This window comes from Heliangelus exortis, chromosome 12 (assembly GCF_036169615.1).
Source record: "Heliangelus exortis chromosome 12, bHelExo1.hap1, whole genome shotgun sequence".
NCBI classification, from domain to species: Eukaryota; Metazoa; Chordata; class Aves; order Apodiformes; family Trochilidae; genus Heliangelus; species Heliangelus exortis.
In genome coordinates, this window is record NC_092433.1 from 7,181,801 (window position 1) to 7,204,573 (window position 22,773).

Here is a 22,773-nt window from a genome sequence, read left to right on the forward strand (position 1 = left end):
GGGAAATCCCAAAGGAGTCCTAAAGTCACCCCTTTGGGCTCCAGAAAACCACCGAGGGCTTTTTGAGGTGGCCATCTTGAGGACAGCATCCCAGGCTCTCCTTACTCTGCTCTCTTCTCTCCCCCCAGCAAGCTGACAGTGTCACTTGGCATGCTGACAAAGGCCATTATGCCACACAAGCATATTTGTTTGGCTGAGGAGCAGGGCCATGCCAAGTCCTTGTGGCACAGGGACACCCACAGCACCAGCTAGTATGATGCTGCCTGCCTTGTCCTTCTGGGTTTCAGCTGACCCCAGCCACTATGGCTCCACCAGGACAGACAGATGTGTCTCAGCCCCTTGAGAGACAGAGGCCACTCTGCAGCCACTTCTCTCTGAGTCACCGCACAGGTCCCTACAGCATTGTCTGGGCTCTCCTGAGGTGCAGGGTTTGTTGCCATCCCAGCAACTGGCAGATGCCCAGCCCAGCCCACCTCCCTCTGTCCAGGCTCTCCAGCAGCCAGTGGTGCTGGTCACCCACTCGATGGCACGGATGTATCCGGGTGCCGTCCCAGCTCGCCCACCGGCATAGGAGGTGCAGGAGCTGTTGGCTGCTGCCTGTCACCCCCGGGAGCCCTGCGGAGGTGGAGAGAAGCCATTTCCTACCGCAGACACGGCTGGGGGCTCGGGCGCTGCCGGGCGGAGCTACCGATGCTCGACAGAGCCGGAACCGCCGGGGGAGATTTGGCCGAGGCAGCGAACCCCAGGCGCGGATTTGCCGGCAGCGGGGAAGGGATCAAAGAGCGAAGGTGCCGGCACCTGCTCGCGCTGCCGGCGGTAACACCCCCGCTCTGGCGGGCAGCCAGGACACCGGCAACCAACCGCCCTCGGCGGGGCTGGCAGCGACCGCAGGGTTGGGGGCGGGGTGATGGTGGCCGTACCCATCCCTGATGGGAATTGTCACCGTGTACGCGCCCAGTGGCTACGGCGCGTGCCAGCAGCAGCACCCGGCGAAGCGGGAAGGGGTGGCCGGCGGGCGACGTGGCGCATCCCTCTAGCGCCGTTTTTTCTGGGATGGAAGCCCGGCCCTTCTGGCGCCTGATGCTTTCTCCAGGCGGAGCAGCTGCTGGCGAGGTCTCTGCAGGCCTCCGGGGCTGGAGTGACGGTGACACCATCCTGCCTCCTCGCCACACATGCCAGGAGTGGCACCGGGTAGAAAGGTCCCAGCTGGGTAGAGGGAAACTGAGGCACAGTGCTGGCATTGTTGCCTGCTGTGCAGAATTGGGTCAGCATCCCTTTCCCCACTGTCCCAGCCGAGCAGGGACGGCAGGCTGGGGCAGTGAGGATATGGACCCCATACCCAATTCTTTAGGGGTCACCCAGGCAAAAGTTTTGCTAGGGCACCCGGGCAGTCCAGCAGCAGGGTAACCCCTCCCGTACCGCTGCCAGCGGCTCCTCTGCCACCTGTCCCGTCGCCATCCCTGCCACCGCTACCACCCCTGACAGTGGCGCTTGCCACCCATGACACAAGTGGGAGGGGACTAGGTGGTGCTGCTGGGGCAGAGGGTGCCACCAGGCCGGCACACCGGCGCACCCGGGACGGTATTAGGAATGTTGCCAGCAGCGAGACGGAAGGGCATTGCCCGGGCACCCTTCCTGGCACGGCTCCTACTGCCTGTTGCTGGCCTGTCTGTTCCTGCCTGCACGGCTTCCACTGCCTTCTGAACCCACGGACTGCCTGCCTCGGCTGCCCAGCTGTGCCTGCACCTGCCCTGCCTGCCCCCGCTGCCTGCCTGCACTCTGCCAGCCCACCTGCACCCTCTGCCTGCTGTCACCTGCTGCCTGCCTGCATCCCCCGCATCCCCACTCGCACTGCACCTCTGCACCCGCTGCCTGCCTGTGCCCCCTGCCTCCATGCTGGACCTGCCTTCCTGGATTCCTGCACCCGAAGGTAGAAACAACCGGGGGTACGGGGGGGACAAGGCTGGGGTGGCCCCAGGGCATCCTGTGTCCCCCCCCTGCTCGAGCCCTGCCTGCCGAGGCGCGCGTGGCCCCGCTGCCGGCACTGCTCGGCACTTGCTATTCTTGGCAGCGGCGGCTGGAAAATGGGAGGCAGCGGAGGAATTTTGTTTGCTCCGGGCTGGGCCTGGGCCAGACATCTGGGCTGCAGCTGAGCGGGGTGTGGGACCGGCCCCCCGCCAACCCCCGGCGCGGCCCCCGCTGCCCCCCGGCAGGGCGCAGCACACCCCGGCACAGCCCCCGGCACCCCACGCCCGGGCAGGCAGCACCTGGCAGGCAGCTTCCTGCCCCAGGGTCGACGTGGCCGAGCCACTCGTGCTCTGAGCGTGGCGTGTTCAGCTGTGCCTGGGGGTGGCGGGTGTCACGACGGGTGTCACCGCGGGCCAGGCGGGGTAGCAGCAAGGGGGTGGGTGTGTCTGTGTGAGTGTGCGTGGGTGTGCTGTGTTTTTGCGCACATCAGTTTACGCGTGGGTCCGCACACGCGTGTGAATGTGCAAGTGTCCCGGTGTTTTCAAGTGGCTACACGTATGCGTGCAAGCGTGCCCAGGGGTTTCACCGAGTGTGCGTGTGCACGGGTGTTCGCACGTGCGTACGCGTGTACGCGCGTACGCGCGTCCCCGCCCCGCCCCGGCGGGGCTGCCCCACTCCCTCCCGTTGGGCGGGGCCGGACCGGGACGAGTCGAGCCGGGACCCAGGTGGGTGCCGGGTGTCCGTGGCTGCGGGGGCCGTGGGATCCTGAGGGGCTCCCAGGACCGTCATGGGGGAGTTTTTCGGGCCGCGGGCTCAGCGCTGCCGTCGGGGATCTGCTCGGGCTGGGAGCGGGGGGTCTGGGTGAGGCGGGGTCTGGCACTGGGGACCTCGAGGGGCTGAGTCCGTGCCGGGGCTGACACCGAGGTCCGGGGAGGCTTGCACCGGGAGCCTCTGCAGCTGGATTTGCCAGTGCTGGCAGCGAGGGTCTCTGGTGCGGCCGCTGCTGTCTTCCTCCCCGGACCTCCCCCATTGCCAGCATCGGGCTGGGGCTGCCGGTTGGGGGGGTATCCGTGCTTGGGGAGTCTGCCCTGGCTCCTCGGCTGGTGCCGGTGCGGCAGGAGGACCTGCCGTGCCCCAACCACGGCCTTTGCTTGCCGGCGGCGGGGGTGGCTGACAGATCCCAGCGGGTCTCCCTGCTTCGTCCCGGCACCTCTGGAAATGCAATTAGTGCCGCCGCTCTCCCGCCAGACCACTGGGCAGCCCATCCCTGTGGCACTGCACCCGTCGGAGGCTGCCCGCTGCCTGCCCGGGACGCCCTCCCCACCTTGCCAGCCCGGGAGGGGGCTGCCCCTGTCTGCAGGAGACACATCAGACTGACATGTCCAGATCCATGCAGGGCACTGCTATGTCGGTGCATGTACCCCCATGGCCTTGCCCCCACCATGGCCTGGCCCATGCCAGAGTGGCAGAACCTGGGGTGGTTACACTGAGCCCCAATGCCGCAGTGGGTCTTTGGTTGTCACTAGTGTCCTGGTGAGGCTCTGGTGTCTGTGGCACAGGTGAAAGGCATCAGCTATGCCAGGGCATGGTGACCAACGTGGCCGGGCTTGTGCTTCGCACGTGGCGTGAGGCGGTGCTGGTTGGCACGTCCTGGCTGCCTGCAGCCGCCCGGGGCTGGTGCGGTGTGGCTGGCGGGTGAGGCGGGGAGCTGCGTGTTGCTGCGATGCTCATGATAACCATCGCCTCCTGCTCCCCCAGGGAGAGCATGCTGGTGCCGGAGCCAGAAGAGCTCTTCCCTTTCCCCATGGTGGACACCCATGAGAGTGGTGGGCATGCCAGTGTGGATCTCTTGGGGGAATGGGGGTACCTGTTTATACAGACCTCCCAAAGCCAGGTGCTGTTCACAGGGTGCTGCAAGAAGAGGCGACGCTGTAGCAGTAGGGGAAACTGAGGCATAGGACTCCATGACTCCCACCATGGCCAGCTTGATCGGTGCTCAGGAGCCTGCTGCCTGTCCAGGATGCCCTGTCACTGCCCCTGTGTTCGCCCCGGCCCTACAGGACAGCTCTATTCTTGCAGGCAGGAATGGCCAGAGCCCAGCATCCTCTTGATGGCAGGGCTTGGGCAGGCTTGGAAGGGCTGGGTGCTGCTCAGCTGGGCTGTCTCAGTTTCCCCTCACACAGGAGTGGGAGGGGGTCCCCAGAGGCTGTTTGGTTCAGGGTTGGATTATCAGGAGCTTAAAAAGCAGAGATGGATGGATGCAGCTGGCCCATGTCCTCCCACAATCACCAGGTCAAGCCCAGTGTGGGCATCCCCTTGTGCCTTCCCATGGTCTCTATGTTGATGTTAAGGGACCCTACGCTGATGCTCAGGGCTCTCCGGATCCCATTGGCAGCGCCAGAGAGGGATCGTGGTCTGGGGGCTGCGGGGAGGGGGCTGTAACCCGAGCTGAGGTCTTGTTTCTCTGCCCCTGCCGCCAGCCAGGCCCCGGCCATGAGCTGCACACTGCTTCTTCTCCTGCTCCTGCTGCGCAGCTCCGCTGCCGGCCGACCCCCTCCTGCTGCCACCCCCCGCCTCAAGCTGGCCTTCCCGGGTGAGTGTGGGACATGGGAGGGTGGGGGGTATGGGGTTGAGCATGAGTGCACCGGTACCATGTCAGCACCCAGCATCATCCCGAGGGACGGGAACATGCTGGGGGGCAGGGAGCAGCATGGTGGGAGGGATGCAAAACCCCCCCACTGCCCTCTCAGTGGCACCAGGACTTGGGTTGGGCTCTTGACATGGGCTGCTGGCTTCCTCGCCAGAACCGGTTCCCGCGGGCCTCCCTGCCTGCCCTCGGGCCCTGCCTTCACCCTTGCCATGTGCCAGTGCAGGTGCCTCTCCCCTGCGGTGCACTATGGTGGCAGTCCCCAGTCCTGGCTGTGCCGTGCTCTTTGGGGACACCATGCTGGCTGCAGAGCTGGTGCTGTGTCCCAGCCAACCACCTCCTGGGCTCGGCTCGGCACAGGGGGCTTTGTCCAGTGGCGGGTCCTGGTTAGCACTCTGTTCTCAGCCTGACAAAGGGCTGATTGTTCCCGCTGCGGTGGGATTAGCTCGGTGGGGCAGGGAATGGCCCCTTCTCTTCCACTGCCTGCTGCTGGGGTAGGCTGTGCAGGGATGGGTGCTGGGAGGCATGGGGGTGCTTACTGGCAATTCAGGGATGGGTGTTGGGTGGTTTGAGGGTGGGTGCCGGGTCAGCACAGTGTTGGTGAACCTGGTCAAGCCAGTGGGACAAGTTTGGAGGAGGGGGTGGGACATCAGGGGGGCCATGGCCAGACCCAGGTCCCTTGAGGCGTGTCTGGAGCAGGGGAGTGTGCCACGGTGGGGCCATGCTGAGCAGTGCTGGTGGGTCCTGCCAGAGCTGCGGGCTCGCCACGGGCTGCGGCTTTTCAAGCTGGAGCGCTCATGCTGCTACGAGGCCCTGCTGCTGGATGAGGAGCGTGGCCGCCTCTTTGCCGGTGCCCAGAACCACCTCCTTTCCCTGGCCCTGGATGACATCAGCCGGTGGGACAGGAAGGTAATGACAGGAGGGACACACTCTGACTGGATGGCCCCAGGCACATGCCAGGGCTGTGACCATCCTCCTCTCCCCTCCACAGATCTACTGGCCAGCACCAGTGGAGTGGAGGGAGGAGTGCAACTGGGCCGGCAAGGACATCACTGTGAGTGCAGGAGGTGCTGGGGGGTGCCAGGAGGTGCTTTGGGGCCACTCTAGCATCACTTCCCTGTGCCATTCATCCCCAGGCCGAATGCATGAACTTTGTGAAGATCCTGCACTCCTACAACCGGACTCACCTGTATGCCTGTGGCACTGGTGCCTTCCATCCCGTTTGCGCCTTTGTGGAGGCTGGCCAGCACGCAGAGGTGAGCCCCACCAGCACCCCTGTGTCCCCGCCTGCCACTGCCTTCCTGCCTCCTGTCCTTAGAATCACAGAATCAGAGGATTGGTGTGGTTGGATAAGACCTTTAAGAGCATTTAGTCCAACCATTAATCCAGCACTGCCAAGCCCGACACTAAACCATGTCCCTCAACACCACATCTACAGCTCCTGGGATGATGACTCCAACACTCCACCATTCTTGGGCAGCCTGTTCTAATGCATGACAACCCTTTCAGTAAATATATTTTTCGAAATACCAATCGAAACTTTCCCTGGCACAAGCTGAGGACACTTCCTGTTGTTCTTACCCCCCTCCAGGAGCCCATTTTCAAGCTGGACCCCCGGCACACCGAGGATGGCAAAGGGAAAAGTCCCTATGACCCCCAGCATGCAGCAGCGTCTGTCCTTGTGGGTGAGGAAGAGCCGAGCCAGAAACAGGGGGCAGCATGACAGGGGAGTGCCAGGGAGTCTCCCATAACACTTCCTTTGGTGCCTGCCAGGCGAGGAGCTCTATTCTGGGGTGGCCACTGATCTGATGGGCCGGGACTTTACCATCTTCCGCAGCCTGGGCCGGCGTCCCTCCATCCGCACGGAGCAGCACGATTCCCGCTGGCTCAATGGTCAGTGCTGAGGAGAGGGAGGGCAGTGGGGTCACCAGCACCCCATGGCATTGCTGCTCCCTGGAGGCATCAGGGCAATGAGTCCCCCAGGCTCTGGTGCACCTTGTCCTCCACTGCCTGCAGAGGGTGACTTGGGGGGTCCCTATGTGCCCCCCCAGATATCTGGTGCCTGATGGGGTCCCATCCTCACTGTGGCTTTGCTCTGTCAATGGGCAGGGAGGGGTCTGCACCTGCCTGGGACTCTGCTGGGTGTCCCCGGGTCCCTGGGGCTAGCAGGGGCACTGGAGGTGTCATCTCTCTGCCCCCAGAGCCCAAGTTTGTGGCCGTGTTTTGGGTGCCGGAGAGTGAGGACCCTGACGATGACAAGATCTATTTCTTCTTCCGTGAGACGGCGGTGGAACGCCAGCAGGGCCTGGGCAAGACCAGTTTTGCCCGCATCGGCCAAATCTGCCGGGTGAGAGGATTTGTGGGGTGGTGAGATGGGGGCCAGGGGTCCCCACGGGTGCCACCAGCCACTGCTGACATTGGTACCCTCCCTTTTCTGGCAGAACGACATGGGCGGGCAGCGCAGTCTGGTCAACAAGTGGACGACCTTCCTGAAGGCTCGGCTCATCTGTGCTGTGCCAGGACCCGACGGGGCAGACACCCACTTTGATGAGCTCCGTGAGTGTGGAAGGGGATGAGGGTGGTCCCCCAGAGTGCCCACGGGTGGCCCTGGCACATCGTAGCAGTGCTGATACCTTCCTGGCTTGCAGGGGATGTTTTCCTGCTGCAGACAAGGGACAAGCGCAACCCCCTGGTCTACGCCATCTTCTCCACCTCCAGGTCAAGCCCCCTCCCCACTGCCTTCCCTGTGCCAGGTGGTTCCCCCCTTGCCCCTCACATCACCATTTCTCTCCCACCAGCTCCGTTTTCCAAGGCTCAGCCGTCTGTGTCTACACGATGGCTGACATCCGCCGGGCTTTCCTGGGCCCCTTTGCCCACAAGGAGGGTCCCAACTACCAGTGGGTGTCGTACCAGGGCCGTGTGCCCTACCCCCGCCCGGGCATGGTAATTGGCACAGGGCTGTCCTGGATGGTGCTGCTGGTGGGATGCTGGTACCCAGGGTGGGGGCTACGGGGAGCAAGACTCCCGCTCAGCCAGTGATGCCTCCCCACAGTGCCCCAGCAAAACCTTTGGCACCTTTGGGTCCACCAAGGACTTCCCAGACGAGGTGATCCAGTTTGCCCGGCACCACCCGCTGATGTACAACCCAGTGCTGCCCCACAGGCAGCGGCCCCTCTTCCTGCAAGCCACTGTGCCCTACACCTTCACCCGCATCGCTGTGGACCGTGTCACTGCTGCTGATGGCCACTACGATGTCCTCTTTATCAGCACAGGCATGTGGTGACCCCAGAGATGGGGCAGGTGGGATTGCTGGGGGATGCCAGGGCTGGGACCCCTGGCCTCACCCTCCTCTGCCTGCAGATGTGGGCACGGTGCTGAAGGTGGTTTCGGTGCCCACGGACAGCTGGCACCGCATGGAGCCACTGCTGCTGGAGGAGCTGCAGGTCTTCCAGGTGAGGGGGAGATTCTACTGCCCACGTTGGACCCTCCCAAGTACCCCCTTGTGCTGTCCCTACTTCAGGTTGTGCTTCAGCTGCCAGGACATGGGAGCTGGTGGCCTGGACACCTGGGGCCTGGACACCTGGGTTTCCCTGCACACCCTGACCCCTGCCTGCACTCTGCCCACAGGATGCCTCTCCCATCACCAGCCTGCAACTCTCCTCCAAGCGGGTAAGAGGGGACCCTGGTTGGGTCGCCAAGTCCTGACATGGCTCTGCCCGACCCCCTGCCATTTCGCTGTGGTGCTCAGCTCCGCTCTCTGCTCCCTCGTCCCCCTCAGCAACAGCTCTACGCCGGCTCGGCCACGGCACTGGCCCAGCTGCCCCTGCACCGCTGTGGTGCCTATGGCAAAGCCTGCGCCGAGTGCTGCCTGGCCCGGGACCCGTACTGCGCCTGGGACGGCACCTCCTGCACCCGCTACGTGCCCAACACCAAGAGGTGGGTGACACGGTGACGTGCTGGCGTGACCAGCCTGCCCCGAGGCCACAGTGAGGGGCGCAGGTCGTGCAGTCCCCGCTCCTCTGCCACCTTCCCGCAGGCGTTTCCGCCGGCAGGACGTCCGCAACGGTGACCCCAACGTACTCTGCTCAGAAGGTGAGCCGGGACCTGGCCGGGGGGATGTCAGCCCTGCCAGGGTGGGAGACTGACAGCCGGGCCGTGTCCCCCCCAGACCCCCGACGCGGCAGCGTGCCCCAGAAGCAGCTATATGGCGTGGAGGGCAGCACCGCCTTCCTGGAGTGCATTCCCAAATCACTGCAAGCCCGTGTCCTTTGGACCTACCAGCGCACCCCAGATGACCCCCCACGTGAGGTAGGCTCTCCCCATCCCGTGCCGGCACCGGGGCAGTGCTGTGCCGTGCCGTGACGAACTGACCACCTGTCCCCGTGGGTGCCACAGGTACCGGTGGACGAGCGGGTGGTGCGGACGGAGCAGGGTCTCCTGCTGCGCAGCGTGCAGCGCGCCGACGCCGGCCTCTACCTCTGCCACGCCACCGAGCACGGCTTCACCCAGCCCCTGCTGCGGCTGTCCCTGGAGGTGATCGGCGCCCGGCAGGCAGCCCCCGCTGGTGATCCGCCCCAGCTCGCCGCCGGGCCCCGAAGCCGCAAGATCTGGTACCGGGACTTCCTCCAGCTGGTGGAGCGCCCGCCGCTGGAGGCTGCAGATCGGGTCTGCCAGCGGCTCTGGAGCCGAGGGAGACCCCCGCCACCCCCAAGTTCCTACGCCGGACCCCCCGGCCGCGGGCAGGGCAAGGATCCACGGAAAGCTCGCCACCGGCGCACCCACGAGGGGCCGCGGGCCGAGCGGGGGCCCCGCAGCGCATCTCCCTGGTGACCCCGGGGCTGGCCCCGGGTGCCGGGCTCTGCCTAGGAGCGGGGCCGCGGACAGGGGCAAAGGCCCCCGCCGGCCTCGGCCGCTCCCCCAGCAGCACCTGAGCTGGGTGCGGGCAGCGGCGGGGGGCTGCAGCTCTGGGGCCAGGAGGGCAGCCAGGTTGACCACCTAACCCCCGAGTGGCTGCTGGCCACCATGCACCAGTAGAGGGACCGAGGCGGCTGCCGGCACCGCAGTCACCAGAATATTTATTAACGACTGTTACGGATGAATGTAAACCTGACCCGGCAGGGGGACGGCGGGGCCAGGCTATGCCCCCCAGCCATGGCAGCGTCAGGGCACAGGGCTGTAGGGCCACCCGTGGGTCCCGGGGGCTGCAGGTAGGAGTGGGACCCCGAGGGGCGGGACAGGCGCTGGTGGGACATGGGAAGCCCAGAAGGAGGAGGGGTGCCCGGGGGGAGGAGGGGGGGGGGCGCACAGAGGTGGTGCCCAGCGTCCCGGGTGCCGAGCGATGGTGAAGGGGGCTTGTACTAATTGAGCACAATAAAGCAGAGGACTCAGCCCAGCGTCCACCTCTGCCCAGGGGAGGATGGGGGTGGGCTGGCAGGTGCTAAGAGGGTCAGCATCGGCAGGGTTGGAGGCCAGCAGGTCCTGTGGGGACATATTCAGGGCTGATGAGTTTCCTCCACCCCTACAGCTTTCATTTCTGGAAAACGGAAACTGAAACTTGGCATTTCTCCCGTGTCACCAACCTGGTGCTTAAGGCAGAGCCAGGAAGTGACCTCAGTATTTGCTGCCTTCTCTTGCCTGGTGTGGCACCAGGACCCCTGGTGGTACTTGCACTGGCCCCATCCTACTACTTGGGGTGACAACAGCCTCCCCCTGGTGTCATCAGCACCAGCCAAGGTACCCCAGAACTGGTTGTACACCACAAGGGCACAGGCAGGGCACCAACAGCCCCCCAGCAGGGACTGCTGCAGGGTCCCCATTGATGGGCAGCCAGGAAAAACCCTGGGCAGAAGACTCTTGAGAACCCAGGGCCAAGGGATAGGGAGGAGCAATGCTGTAGGGCCTCAGGCATGTTAACTGCCCGACAGTGGTGGGGTGGTGGTCCAAGAAGGTTTAAAAGCTCCTACAGGTAGGGACAGTTGCAGGCCGGAGCAGGCAGAGGATGAAGGTATCTTTCCCAAGGTCCAGCTGGCACCTTTGGCCCCAACGGGCACGCTAGGCTTGGGCAGCACCGCTGCTTTGCACCCATTTGTCCCTGTGCTGTCCCAGCAGTTGGTGGCATTGAGGTCCCCCCTCACACCACTTGGGTCCCCCCTTGACCTCCATCCCCCCGTGCCAATTGGAACTGTCCCCAAACCAGTGAGCAGGACAAGGATCTACCAAGGCATTTATTTTCAGCATGATGAGGGGGAGTTACATAGGTTTCAAGGGGGGGTGGGGGAAGGGAGCGGTGATGCTCAGGAGGGTGAGCAGGCAGGGAACTGGGGGTGCCTGGGATCTGCACCCCCTCGGAGCCTCCCAACCAGATGGATGGTGCTCCTGGGCTGGACTTTGTAGTATGCCAGTGTGTACTGGTCCTGCATGTCTGTGGAGTCGTATATCAGGCGCTGCTGGGCAGGGACAGGCCCACTCTGTCTGTGGATCATCTCCTTCAGCTGCCGGACAGTAAGGGTGGGTTGCACCCTGTAGGTGGTGGTCTTGTTGTCCCTCACGAAGACCTCCATCTCCTGAGGAGCAGTCTGTAGCAGTGTTAGCGTGGTGTTGTAGAAGATGCCATGGCTGGCCAGAGTCCCATGGTTCTGCAGGATCCCATTGCCCCTGGGGGGTTCCTGCATTGCCAGGCGCTGCTGGTACCAGGGGATGCCCCACACCTTCTCGATCTCCTCCTTCAGCTGCCAGATGGTGGTGCTTGGGCTTATGGTCTTGCTCAGCCTGGTGCCTGTCAGCTGCTTCACCACAATCTCCACAGGTCGGGCTGGCTGCAGGAACAGGAGAGTGGGTGAGCAAAGCAGGCAGGGGTGGGGGGGGTCACGATGCCCACTGGTGCAGGCAGCCTTACCTGCACAACCCAGGCCAGGATGTTCTTGATGCAGGGCAGCTGTGCTAAGTGGGAGGCAGCTACCTTCTCCAGCAGGTCCCACCTCTTGCCTTGGCCCAGGATTCCCGTGGGGTCAGCAGGGTCCAGGATCACGGGGCTGTGGACACAGAGAGCAAGTGGTGTTGTCAGCCCCAGACAGCACCGTGGGGCAGTGGCAGGGGTCCCACCAGGCACAGTCCTCACCGGCGACTGCCCAGCAGCCTCTTCACGTGGTCACCGATCTGGTGATTCTGGAGCGAGTAGAACTCTTCCCAGTAGATGCAGATCTCCTGGTGCTGGCACAGCAGCTCCAGCACAGTACGGAAGCCCTCAGCTGTGACAAAGTTTTTGTTGGAGTCAGTGCCCACTTCCCACGCGTAGATGGTCAGCAGCTCCAGGGCATACTTGGGGGGCAGGTCTGCCTTGGGGTGTTCTGCTTTCACCAGCTGAGGAGAAGATAGGGACAGGGGTGAGAGATGACCAAGGCAGGTGTCCAGTGGATACCAGGAAAGCCAGCCAGCCCCTCACCTCCTTGTACCAGTACTTGACCAGGCGCACAAGGTTCTTCAGCTTTGGAGGGCAACGCTTCACAAAATTCTTCTGCAGCTCAGTGAAGCAGGGGGAGAACTCCCCAGGGCTACTGCAAGCATACAGGAGCTTCACAAACACATTTGCATCTGGACGGACATCCTTGACCACTGGCCCTGTGGGGTAAAAAGGAGGGTGAGAACCCACCTGGTGCTGATCACCAAGCCCAGCCCCATGCCATTCCACAGCCCTTACCCAAGGCATCATAGGCAGGCAAGATGTCCACCTCAGTGGACTCTGAATTCTTGGAGCAGAGGCTGAAGCTGAGGGAACGGGGTGCATTGTTGGGACCCTTGTACCGGGGCTCGCTGATGTTCACAGTGAATGTCAGGCTGTCCCTGCAGATGTGCAGCCTCTTCTTGATCAACTCCAGGATACACCACCTTTCCTTGTCCTGCTTCTGCTTCTCGTAGCTGGAGAAGTAGTTGATGAAGAGCACCACATCAGCATCAGAGTTATTCTTCAGGGCTGTGCCCTTGCCTGCTGAGCCACCCTGCAGAGAAACCCTGCCTGCTTTAGCATCCCTGCCCCTGCATCACCTGTCACCATTCCTGGAGCTGTCAGGGGAAACTGAGGCAGGGCAGGAGCTGGAGCAGAAGGTTAGAGGGGAAGGTGGCAGTGCGGGTGCCAGTTGACCCCCGAGCCTGGTAGCACTCACCTTGACAGTCTTCTGGACTCTGATGTTTTCCTCGAAACACTGTTGCTTCAGGAATTCACAGATCTGTTTCACCGTCTCCTTCACCTGCCTGCTAAACTCCTCACTAGGCTGCAGGTTGTCCATGATCCAGCCATCCAGCTTCTTGTCGGTAACACCCCACAGCCCGCTCGCGGATGCCATCAGTCCCGCTTCCATCCTTCCAGCTGCCGTCGTTCACTCTCCCGCCTGCCTGTCCGGGATGCAGCAGCTTTTAAACCTTTGTCACCGCCCCGATGGCGTCACCGCCAGGGCAGTTAAGGTGGCCCCGCAGCTTCGCCTCTCCCCAGCCCCCTCGGCTCCTTGGGGGGCTCCTGGCCAGGGGGTTATCCAGTCCCACGGCCGCAGGGCCTGGGAGAGGGCTGGGGAGGGGGGAGGGGGAGGAGGAAAGTTGGGGAGCGAGGGGTCTGCGTGGCACCACCATCACCCCCTCACCCAGCCGAGCGGCTGTGGTGACAATGGCGGTGGCAGCTGCAGGGCTTCGTAGCCCAGGGTGTCCCTAGTGGCACAGCCACCTCCCGTGTGCCCACCACGAGGACCCTGCCTGCGGGTCGTCTGGGTGCTGGGGGTGCTCCGCCCCAACCAGGGGTTGTCGAGTGTCCAGGCCGGGGCACAACAAGCGTTGGGACATGGCTGATGCTAGGCAGAGCCCGGCACCCGGGGCCAGCTCAATTGGTGAGGTCACCAGGGGGATGCGCTGCGGGGGACATGGCTGGTGCTGCTGGCACAGAGCCACCATGGGCAGCGGGGCACACCGGGGGCTCTGGTGTCACCCTAGGCAATGAGACATGGCCGGTGCTGGTGTCACCCTAGGCAAAGGAATGTGTCTGGTGCCAGCATCACCGGGGGACCCGACGCCCCCCGGCAGCGCGAGGCAGCGGGCGGTGCAGGCAGGGGATGCTGCCTTAAGCGCCGGTTGCGACGAAACCAGGAAACGGGAGTTTCTGTTTCTGCCCCATTTTCGGTTTCTGCCTTTCACCAGCTGGAAACGAAAGTGCAAAGTAATGTTTGGTCGTGCCGTCTCGTCCTCCCGTCCGCCGCCCTCCCGTGCTTTCTCGATCCCTCCCATCCCGGGAAAAGCGGATGAGCAAAAAAAACATAAAGGAACTTTAGGCCTGGGAACTCGGGGCAGGAAGATGAGCAGAGGCTGCAGGGAGGGGCAGGAAAGAACTAGAAGACGGGGGGGTAGAGAGTAGGGGCTGGAGTAGGAAGGGGTAGGGGGTGAAGGCATGGGCAGGAACCAGGCAGGGGCGGGGATAAGAGGCAGGACGGGGCAGATGCCGGACAGGAATTAAATAGCAGCAGGGGTGTGGGTAAGGATGGGGTTGGGCATGGGGTGCAGCTGGGGTCAGAGATAGGGTTAGGGGAAGTGGCAGGAGAAGGGACATAAACAGAGATACAGGCAGAAGCAGTGCTAATGCCAGGAAAGGGACGGGTGTCCCCCTCAGTACGGGGTGGTAATGGGCCACGGATTGGGCCGGGAATAGGGGCAGGGTTGGGGATATGAGCAGTGTTATGGGAAAGGATAATGGCAAGGGTAGAAATTGGGACAGAAGCAGGGATTTGGGCAAGGATGGGGCAGGGACATGGACGGGAGTAGAGATAGAGGCAGGAGCTGGACACAGGCTGGCATGCAGACAGGGCAGGGACAGGCAGAGGGGAGAGGTGAAGGGACAGGACCAGCAGCAGGGGCAGGGCTGTGGTCAGGAGCAGGTGTTACATTAGCAAGAGTAATTCTTTATTTGCACCCGTGGTGTGTTCCAGCCAAATCAAGGCACCCCAAATATGTTTTCAAACTTGTTTCCCACCCCCTTCCAGTGCTGGGGCACAGCACTGTTTGAAAAATCCCTACATACCCTTCCCCTTCCTGCTTTGCAAAGCCACTGCAACTCTATGGTGTTACCACCCTCCTTCTGTCCCCCGGTTGTTCCAGGAGACTGTTTGGCTACAGCTCCATTCTAGGCGGCCAGGGAATGGGACAGGCAGGGAGGAACTTGGGTGCTGGCCTTATCTGGGGAGTCCAGGGGCAGCCTCCATCCCAGTGTGGGATCTCCTCCTCCTTGCAAGGAGCTGGGGTCCTGTAACCACAGCTACTGAGCCAGAGCTGTGCAGCATACTCTGTAAACAATAGATATATCTTCAGAGAGCTCATGCAGTTTTATACTGTGATATTCATACAGCTCGCTGCTTAGGGAATAAGATTTTCCGAATGAGATCCGAGCAAGGAGGGGGGCAAGGACATGGACAGGAGCAGAGATAGAGGTAGGAGCCGGATACAGACAGATATGCAGACAGGGCAGGCACAGGCAGAACGATGGGGAGACATGAAGGGACAGGACAAGCAGCAGAGACAGGGCAAAGAGCCGTGATATGGGGCTCGTGGCCCAGGGGAGGTGGCTGTGCAGGACCAGTACACACTGGCATGCTACAAAGTCCAGCCCAGGAGCACCATCCATCTGGTTGGGAGGCTCCGAGGGGGTGCAGATCCCAGGCACCCCCAGTTCCCTGCCTGCTCACCCTCCTGAGCATCACCGCTCCCTTCCCCCACCCCCCCTTGAAACCTATGTAACTCCCCCTCATCATGCTGAAAATAAATGCCTTGGTAGATCCTTGTCCTGCTCACTGGTTTGGGGACAGTTCCAATTGGCACGGGGGGATGGAGGTCAAGGGGGGACCCAAGTGGTGTGAGGGGGGACCTCAATGCCACCAACTGCTGGGACAGCACAGGGACAAATGGGTGCAAAGCAGCGGTGCTGCCCAAGCCTAGCGTGCCCGTTGGGGCCAAAGGTGCCAGCTGGACCTTGGGAAAGATACCTTCATCCTCTGCCTGCTCCGGCCTGCAACTGTCCCTACCTGTAGGAGCTTTTAAACCTTCTTGGACCACCACCCCACCACTGTCGGGCAGTTAACATGCCTGAGGCCCTACAGCATTGCTCCTCCCTATCCCTTGGCCCTGGGTTCTCAAGAGTCTTCTGCCCAGGGTTTTTCCTGGCTGCCCATCAATGGGGACCCTGCAGCAGTCCCTGCTGGGGGGCTGTTGGTGCCCTGCCTGTGCCCTTGTGGTGTACAACCAGTTCTGGGGTACCTTGGCTGGTGCTGATGACACCAGGGGGAGGCTGTTGTCACCCCAAGTAGTAGGATGGGGCCAGTGCAAGTGCCACCAGGGGTCCTGGTGCAGGTGCCTCTCCCCTGCGGGCACAGTGGCTTGCAGGAAGAGGGGCCGCTGCCTGTGGGGCAGCACTGGGTTGTACATCAGCGGGTGGTGCCGGGCAAACTGGATCACCTCGTCTGGGAAGTCCTTGGTGGACCCAAAGGTGCCAAAGGTTTTGCTGGGGCACTGCGGGGAGGCATCACTGGCTGAGCGGGAGTCTTGCTCCCCGTAGCCCCCACCCTGGGTACCAGCATCCCACCAGCAGCACCATCCAGGACAGCCCTGTGCCAATTACCATGCCCGGGCGGGGGTAGGGCACACGGCCCTGGTACGACACCCACTGGTAGTTGGGACCCTCCTTGTGGGCAAAGGGGCCCAGGAAAGCCCGGCGGATGTCAGCCATTGTGTAGACACAGACGGCTGAGCCTTGGAAAACAGAGCCGCTGGGACAGAACCGGCGGTGCGACGGGACCGGCACCGGGCGCACGCGCAGATGGCGACGGTTGTTCCCAGGGGGCCGCGCGGCGGGGCGGGGCGAGGGGCGGGGCTTTAGGTGTGGGGCGGGGCCAGAGCTCCACGCGTGCCGGCCATGCCGCGGTCCCGCCGAGCCCAGCGCCGTGAGTGGGGTCCCGGGCGCGGTGCGGGAAGGTTTCGGAACAAGGAGGGGCGGATCGGGGGACAGTGGCAGACCGGGGGGTACAGGGCAGGGGCGTCGAACCGCGGAGTTTTGAGGCGGCGGATGGCATGTGCCGTGGGGCTCTGCCGCCCTGCCCTGCTGTCCTCCCACTGGCAGCGGGACGAGCGGTCCCGCACGGGTTCCGGCCCTCGTCCCTCCCCTGCTCCGTGCTGACAGGACACTGTTGCCCCCGCCGCAGGTGGCCCCGGCAGCGCCCGGGCGGGCTCGACCGCTAGCGAGGAGGAGGAGGCCGGCAGCGAGGTGCTGAGCCACTGCAGCAGCGCCAGCGAGGGAACCAGCCCTGCAGAGGAGGCCGCAGGTGAGCCCTAGGGTCGCCCCGCTCCACTGCTTCCCCCTCCCCCGCTGCTTGTCCCCGGGGATGGCCGTGCCGTTGCTGTGTGTCCCCACCCCGGGCCTTCCCACTCGGGCCCCGCCGTGACCTGGGTGCACGCCGGCAGGGAGCGAGGCAGCGGATGAGGCAGGCCAGGAGGAGGAGGCCGAGGACAGGCTGAAGGAGCACATGGACAACCTCCTGGACAAGAGGTGAGGAGCGGCAGTCTCCCGCCGTGGGCACGCTGCCCGTCCCTGCCGGCGCTGTCAGCCACAGGCAGTGCCACGGCTCCTCCTGGGCCACCCACCCCGTGACCTCTCCTCGTCTCTCTCAGCGCCAAGTCGAGGCAAGCGGCACTGCAGAGCCTGCGCCTCGCTTTCTCCTCCAAAACCCTCTCCGACTTCCTGCTGGAGCGCCGGCTCACACTCACCGACTCCCTGGAGAAGTGTCTCAAGAAAGGTCTGGGCGATGGTGGGCACCAGGGCTGGGGGTGTTGAGGCCGGTGGACCGGTGTCTGAGGGAGATCTCTGGTGCTGCCCGCAGGTAAAGGGGAGGAACAGGCACTGGCAGGCACCGTCCTCACCCTCCTCTGCCTCCAGATGGGCTCTGGCCCGGAGGGAGAAGAGGCATTTCGCAGCCTGAAGCCCCTGCTCATCAGTGTCCTGACAGACAGCACAGCCAGCCCCAGCGCCCGGCAGAGCGTAAGGCCTGGCCCCTTTCCTCCCGGGCCTTCAGAGGCCCCTCTGGTCATGTCCCATGGGCAGCAGGACTGGGTTCTGTGAGGGGCAGTGGAGTAAATCAGGGGCACCCTCACCCTGCTTCCCCTTGGCTGGGTGCTGGCACCCCATGCTGCCCCTCTGACTGCCTTTTCCCCACGTCTCTTGCCAGTGTGCCACAGCCCTGGGCATGTGTTGCTACATTGCTGCTGCTGACCTCGAGGTAACTGTGCCTGGGTGTCACCTGTACACCTGCCGGAGGGAACCCCGGGGGCTGCCCTGCCATCTGCCCTCAGCCCACGGTGCCAGGGCAGCTTGGAGCTGAGCCGGGAAAGGGGCACATCAGTGACACTCCAGGCAGCTTGGAGCTGAGCTGGGGGTTCAAGCCCACCTAACAGAGATGCACTGTCCTGGGTGGAGGAGTCCGACCCTCCTGCCCCAGGGAGCTCCTGGTGCCCCTGGTCAGGGTGGGTCCCCTTTGGTCCCCAGCACATGGCTTTGCTTTGGTGTCTTCCTGGCAGCTGCGGTCTAACAGGCAGCTGTCTCCCTTCCAGGACCTGATCTCATGCCTGTCCTGTTTGGAGGGCATCTTCAGTCCCCCCAGTGCAGGTGAGGGCGGCTCAACACCCACCCAGCATGGCCCTCTGCACTGCAGCGCGCTCCAGTCATGGTCCCTGCTCCTCACTATCTGTCCCCCCTCCCACATCAAGAGCATCTTGGACAAGTGAGTGGGGTATGAGGGGGTGTAGGGGCTGGTGTGAGGCAGCCAGCTGCAGAAAGGGGAGCCCCCAGGGCAGTGCCTGGCTCCCCTGACACCTTTCCTGCCCCAGTTGCTGGCAGAAGCTGCCCCTTCTGCTGTCCAGCAGCAGTGTCACACTGCGCATCCTGGCCGGGGAGGCCATCGCGCTGCTCTTCGAGCTGGCCCAGGACATGGAGGTACAGTGGGGCATTGCCATGGCAGGAGGCAGTGGGTGGGCAGGGAAATGTTGGCACTGGGGCCCTGCCTGTGTCCCCACTGATGGCATTGGGAAGCACCAGACTGGTGTCACCAGCAGTGCCCAGGCAGAGGGGCTGGCCACAATGATCCCCCAGCCCTGTTCTGGTGATGACAGTACAGGCAGTGCCCAGAGTTGTGTCCTCTCCAACTCCCCCTGGGTTTTTGGCAGGAGGACTTGTGCCACCATGATACAGAGTTCCTGTGCACCCAACTAAAGGTCCTGGCTACCGAGAGCAACAAGTACCGAGCCAAGACAGACCGACGGAAGCAGCGCTCCATCTTCCGGGACATCCTGCGCTTCATCGAGGTACTGGAGGCTGGCAGTGCCCTTCCCTGCTGAGCTGTGTGGCTGCTGCCCAGCTGCCGGGCAAGTCCCCTCTCTAATGAGAGGCAGGGGATACAAAGGGCTGATGCCCATCTCTCTGCCCAGAGCGGGGAGTACCAGGAGGAGACAGTCAGATTTGGCTTGGAGTGCATGTACCTGGACAGCTGGGCACGCCAGCGGACCTACCAAGCCTTTAAAGAAGTGCTGGGCTCCAGCATCTGCTACCAGCTCCAGGTAGGGACCAGATGACCACACTGGGGGTTGGTGCCAGGTTGGCGCCAATGGCTGCTGACAGGCCCCTTTTTCTGCAGAACAATGAGCTGATACGGGAGATCTTCGGCCTTGGGCCCCCCTTGGTGCTGGATGCAGCTGCTCTGAAAGCCAGCAAGGTATCCCGCTTTGAGAAGGTGGGTCCCCTGACCCAGATTTCTGCCTGCAGTCTCCTCCCACACCACTGTGGGCTCCATCCTAGCACCAGCCTGTGATCATGGAGCCATGAGCACGGTGGGCACTGGCGGGTTGGTCAGCGGGACACCCCCTAACCCATCTGTCCTTCTCTCCCCTCCCAGCACCTCTACAACTCGGCTGCCTTCAAAGCCCGCACAAAAGCCCGGAGCAGGGTGCGGGACAAGCGGGCGGATGTGCTGTGATGGGCGGAGAGGGGCAGAGCCCCCAGCCCACCTGGACTGCAGACCCAGCACTGTGAGGGGCAGGTGTCCCCAGCCCTTGACCTTTTATTCATGTACAGCAGAGTATTTAATGCCTGGAGCTGCCCCGCCTGGGGCTGCCCCCTCTTTTATTTTTTTAACCAAAAAGGATAAAAGAAGCGCGGGGGGGGAGGCAATGGTGTGCTGCTGCGTGCCTGCTCTGAGGCTGGGGCTCTGTGTGGCACTGTGAAGGGAGGAGGTCTCACAGGGCTCTTGCAGCTCCTTTCAGAGGCAGGGCTTGTGTTTCCCCTCCCTGTGGGGACACTGGGATGGCCTGGCACAGAGCTCTTACCCAGCTACCCCCTGCCATGCTGGCACAGCCCCTGCCTCCATGTCCGGCCTGGCACCCAGGGGTGGTGGCAGAGCAGTGTGGGGCATCAGTCTCTGCCCAGCCCTGCCAGCTGCCTGCTTCGAGCCCTTTTCCAGCTAATGCTTTATATAAATAATCCTTTTGTGAGAAATTAACTATAGGGGGGTGGCACAGAGGGTGAGTCCTGGTGCTGCCTGTGCAGCGTTGGGGACCACTGCCTGGGTATGCACAGGTCTGCACCAGCTGGGAGCGCCTGCCACCCTGGGAATGTATCTATGGTGGTAATTTTCTAAGACTTTGATTACAGAATGTTATTAAAAGGCTAATTGGAGAGTGCCTTCTTTCTTGTGCCGGTCCTTGCAGCTCCATCCCTTTCTCCCACAGCCTGGGGTGGGGGTCAAGATTGCCCCTGCCACCCCCTGCGCCCTGTGGGGTGATGCTGCCAGGTCTGAGTGGGATGAGGTGGGGGTACAGCTGCCCGCTCCCCCCTCCCGCCCTGGGGTGCCCCTTGGGTGCCCACAGTGGGACCAGGAGCAGCTCAGCGGCGCCCGCCACGCGCGGCACTGGCATTGAGGCGAGCCCAGAGCTGCCTGCTGGTTGCCCGCAGCTGGCGCACGGTGTCCTCTTGGCTCTGCAGCCACTGGGCCAGTGCCCGCACCGACTGGCTCTGCAGGACTGTGGGGAGAGGAAGGGGACATGATAGGGACAGGCAGCCTGGCCCCCTCACTGTCTCCCACCAACCCTGCCCTTTGCCACATACCACTCAGGTAGATAGCCAGTGTGGCCAGGACCAGGCTGGCCAGGGCCAGGAGCCCCAGCAGGGCCAGGAGCAGTGGCTGGCCGAGGCAGGGGCAGGGGCTGGCGGCGGGCACAGGGCGCAGGGTGGGCAGCAGTGGCAGGGGGCCGGGGGGCACAGAGCGAGTCGGGTGCCTGCGCAGGCTGCTGGAGGGAGCCGGTCCATTGCCTGCGGGCAGGGGAGACAAGAGGTGAGTGACCAGTTGCCATCACAGCCATGGCTGGCATGATCCCTGCACTCACCCTCGGCACCCTTGTGCCCGCCCGTGGCCCAGTGCAGGTCGCTGATGGACTCCACGGGACGCAGGCTGATGGCTCCAGGCTCGCTGCCGTCGGGGTCCCCAGGTTCTGCTGGTGCGGCACCCTCAGCCCTTCCCATGCTGTCAGCTGGGAGCAGAGGCAGAAGGTGAGTGTGGGTCCAGCCCCTGGGTGACCCTCCCTGAGATGACCCCAGCCTTGATGCCAGCCTGGTGCTGTGCCAGGGTGGGGAGCGAGGGGTGATATTGCCTTGGCACAGCCCTGGCGACACAGGCAGGTGAGTTTCCCCTCCTCCCGGGCCACAGTGCTGTCATCAGAGCAGTTAGCAGGTGCAGGGTGGCCACGATCCCAAAGCCTTGTTAGTGGGGCTGGAATCTGGCCCTGGCTTGGGGGCGGGAATGTGCCACCCCTCAGCCTGAGTAGCCCAGGCACCAAGGGGCTGTCTGGGGCTCCCCTGGGCCAGCTGGGAGCCAGCTGGGAGCTTGCCTTTCCCTGTGAGTACCATGCTGGGAATGTATGCTGCTTAGAGGTGTGAAGCTGGAGGTACGGGTCTGTGCTGTGTCAGGGGTCCTCATGCCCACCACCCAGGTGGATACACACCCTCCCCCCCACCATGGGAGTGAGAGGGTTTTTTTGGGAGCAGGCATGGCTCCAGAATCATCTTGGGAAGCAACTGTGCCCATGCTGGGGTAGAGGGGAAGAGTTATTTTCTGGGTGTTTGCACATTTTGGAGCAGTGTGCAGAGCTGGGGCGCAGTGCCCAGGACAGAGCAGGGCAGGATGACCCTGTACCCGCTCCCAGTTCCCCCCCCCCGGGGTCTGTGGTGTGTCGCAGAGCAGCGTGGCTCTGGCTGCTGCTGGCCAGGCAGTCCATGCTGTCAGTGGGGTTGACAGGTGTCAGGACTGGGAGACCTTGGCTGGTGCCCAGAGACCCCCTAGACCCTCCCTGGGGCCCTGTCTTTGGCTGGGGCTCATCCATGGGTACCTCCATCACCCCTGCATCTGCTCCCCCCAGATGGGGGCACAGTTATGTGCCTAGAACTGGTGCAGGGTGCTGTACCATCCAGTTGCCTGCTCCCCTCCCCTCAACCCCCAACCCCTCCTGCCCTGTACCTGCAGCCCTCCAGGACCTCATGTCTTGCCAGACGGGCATCTTTCCTGCAGCCCCTGTGGTGGAGGGCTGCGTTTGGCTACCGCCTCCATCCCAAGCCCATGGCCCAGTGCCACCTGGCCCCCTCAGGTGCCAGAGCCCCCACCAGCCCCCAACCTGCTCCCCAGCCTACCTTCTCCAGCCTCCCTGGGCATGGCTCCCCGTGCCCTGCAACGCCCTGCAACGGGTGGCGTGAGTGGGCAGAGAGGCAGTGCGGGGCCCCTGGGAGCTGGGCACCGGGTTCCCAGTGCACCAACTGCACTGCTTAAAATAGGACAGTGAGAAATACTGTTTGGGGGGGATAAAAATAGCCATGGGGAGGGGGGACCAGAAGCACAGTCAGGGCTGCTGTAAGCACACTGCCAGGATGGCAAAGGGAGAGTAGCCCACAGCAGCCCCCCGTGTCACCTTCTCAGGGTAAAGGGGCTCCAGCTCACCATTGGATCAAGACAGAGCCTGTGCAGGGAAACTGAAGCACTGCTGGGCCCAGGCAGAGCAAAACTGGGGTCCCTGCTGCTTCTTAACAGCAACAGCAATCATGCCCAGCC

The 22,773-nt window shown here is 63.3% G+C and overlaps 4 protein-coding genes across 7 annotated transcripts; 2 read left to right on the forward strand and 2 right to left on the reverse strand.

Moving 5' to 3' along the window:
• The first annotated feature begins 1,940 nt into the window (after nucleotides 1-1,940).
• On the forward strand, nucleotides 1,941-9,920 carry SEMA3B (semaphorin 3B). The gene is made up of 18 exons (XM_071755773.1): nucleotides 1,941-2,693; nucleotides 4,449-4,561; nucleotides 5,367-5,524; nucleotides 5,607-5,669; nucleotides 5,752-5,871; nucleotides 6,207-6,300; nucleotides 6,389-6,508; nucleotides 6,817-6,962; nucleotides 7,057-7,171; nucleotides 7,264-7,333; nucleotides 7,414-7,558; nucleotides 7,668-7,887; nucleotides 7,976-8,067; nucleotides 8,243-8,284; nucleotides 8,394-8,551; nucleotides 8,652-8,707; nucleotides 8,784-8,923; nucleotides 9,011-9,920. The coding sequence occupies exons 1-18, from the start codon at nucleotides 2,488-2,490 to the stop codon at nucleotides 9,443-9,445; spliced, it is 2,493 nt and encodes an 830-aa protein (XP_071611874.1). The 5' UTR covers nucleotides 1,941-2,487; the 3' UTR covers nucleotides 9,446-9,920.
• Nucleotides 9,921-10,811: 891 nt separating this feature from the next.
• Nucleotides 10,812-13,136, reverse strand: LOC139801491 (2'-5'-oligoadenylate synthase 1-like). Of its 2 annotated transcripts, XM_071755772.1 has the most exons (7): nucleotides 12,775-13,136; nucleotides 12,312-12,609; nucleotides 12,057-12,232; nucleotides 11,733-11,974; nucleotides 11,511-11,646; nucleotides 11,323-11,430; nucleotides 10,812-11,190 (listed from the first exon to the last, which is right to left on the reverse strand). In XM_071755772.1, exons 1-7 carry the CDS (start codon nucleotides 12,967-12,969, stop codon nucleotides 10,909-10,911), a joined length of 1,437 nt encoding a protein of 478 aa, XP_071611873.1. In that variant the 5' UTR covers nucleotides 12,970-13,136; the 3' UTR covers nucleotides 10,812-10,908. The 2 variants fall into 2 exon arrangements, with proteins under 2 accessions (XP_071611873.1, XP_071611872.1); XM_071755771.1 differs by having other exon boundaries at nucleotides 10,812-11,430; nucleotides 12,775-13,130.
• Nucleotides 13,137-16,490: 3,354 nt separating this feature from the next.
• On the forward strand, nucleotides 16,491-20,352 carry IFRD2 (interferon related developmental regulator 2). 3 transcript variants are annotated; one of them, XM_071755780.1, is made up of 12 exons: nucleotides 16,491-16,578; nucleotides 16,837-16,956; nucleotides 17,096-17,180; nucleotides 17,303-17,427; nucleotides 17,512-17,669; nucleotides 17,857-17,907; nucleotides 18,239-18,408; nucleotides 18,515-18,620; nucleotides 18,851-18,988; nucleotides 19,112-19,240; nucleotides 19,318-19,413; nucleotides 19,576-20,352. In XM_071755780.1, exons 1-12 carry the CDS (start codon nucleotides 16,551-16,553, stop codon nucleotides 19,654-19,656), a joined length of 1,287 nt encoding a protein of 428 aa, XP_071611881.1. In that variant the 5' UTR covers nucleotides 16,491-16,550; the 3' UTR covers nucleotides 19,657-20,352. The 3 variants fall into 3 exon arrangements, with proteins under 3 accessions (XP_071611881.1, XP_071611882.1, XP_071611883.1); XM_071755781.1 differs by having other exon boundaries at nucleotides 19,318-19,395; XM_071755782.1 differs by lacking the exon at nucleotides 17,857-17,907.
• Nucleotides 20,350-22,702, reverse strand: LSMEM2 (leucine rich single-pass membrane protein 2). Its single transcript, XM_071755792.1, has 4 exons — nucleotides 22,359-22,702; nucleotides 21,062-21,205; nucleotides 20,784-20,987; nucleotides 20,350-20,698 (listed from the first exon to the last, which is right to left on the reverse strand). The coding sequence occupies exons 1-4, from the start codon at nucleotides 22,378-22,380 to the stop codon at nucleotides 20,562-20,564; spliced, it is 507 nt and encodes a 168-aa protein (XP_071611893.1). The 5' UTR covers nucleotides 22,381-22,702; the 3' UTR covers nucleotides 20,350-20,561.
• Between the last annotated feature and the right edge of the window lie 71 nt (nucleotides 22,703-22,773).

Bases quoted from the DNA above. Each gene is read 5' to 3' on its own strand.
- LSMEM2 (XM_071755792.1), bottom strand. From the start codon at position 22,380: ATGCCCAGGGAGGCTGGAGAAG. The intron at 21,206-22,358 runs GTAGGCTGGGGA...CTCTGCTCCCAG, and splicing joins GCCCAGGGAGGCTGGAGAAG to CTGACAGCATGGGAAGGGCT. The intron at 20,699-20,783 runs GTATGTGGCAAA...CTCTCCCCACAG, and splicing joins ACTGGCTATCTACCTGAGTG to TCCTGCAGAGCCAGTCGGTG.
- LOC139801491 (XM_071755771.1), bottom strand. From the start codon at position 12,969: ATGGAAGCGGGACTGATGGCATCCGCGAGCGGGCTGTGGGGTGTTACC. The intron at 11,975-12,056 runs GTGAGGGGCTGG...TCTTCTCCTCAG, and splicing joins TCAAGTACTGGTACAAGGAG to CTGGTGAAAGCAGAACACCC. The intron at 11,647-11,732 runs GTGAGGACTGTG...CTGTGTCCACAG, and splicing joins AGGCTGCTGGGCAGTCGCCG to CCCCGTGATCCTGGACCCTG.
- SEMA3B (XM_071755773.1), top strand. From the start codon at position 2,488: ATGTGCAAGTGTCCCGGTGTTTTCAAGTGGCTACACGTATGCGTGCAA. The intron at 6,301-6,388 runs GTGAGGAAGAGC...GGTGCCTGCCAG, and splicing joins AGCAGCGTCTGTCCTTGTGG to GCGAGGAGCTCTATTCTGGG. The intron at 8,708-8,783 runs GTGAGCCGGGAC...TGTCCCCCCCAG, and splicing joins CAACGTACTCTGCTCAGAAG to ACCCCCGACGCGGCAGCGTG.
- IFRD2 (XM_071755780.1), top strand. From the start codon at position 16,551: ATGCCGCGGTCCCGCCGAGCCCAGCGCC. The intron at 18,989-19,111 runs GTACTGGAGGCT...CTCTCTGCCCAG, and splicing joins ACATCCTGCGCTTCATCGAG to AGCGGGGAGTACCAGGAGGA. The intron at 19,414-19,575 runs GTGGGTCCCCTG...CTCCCCTCCCAG, and splicing joins AGGTATCCCGCTTTGAGAAG to CACCTCTACAACTCGGCTGC.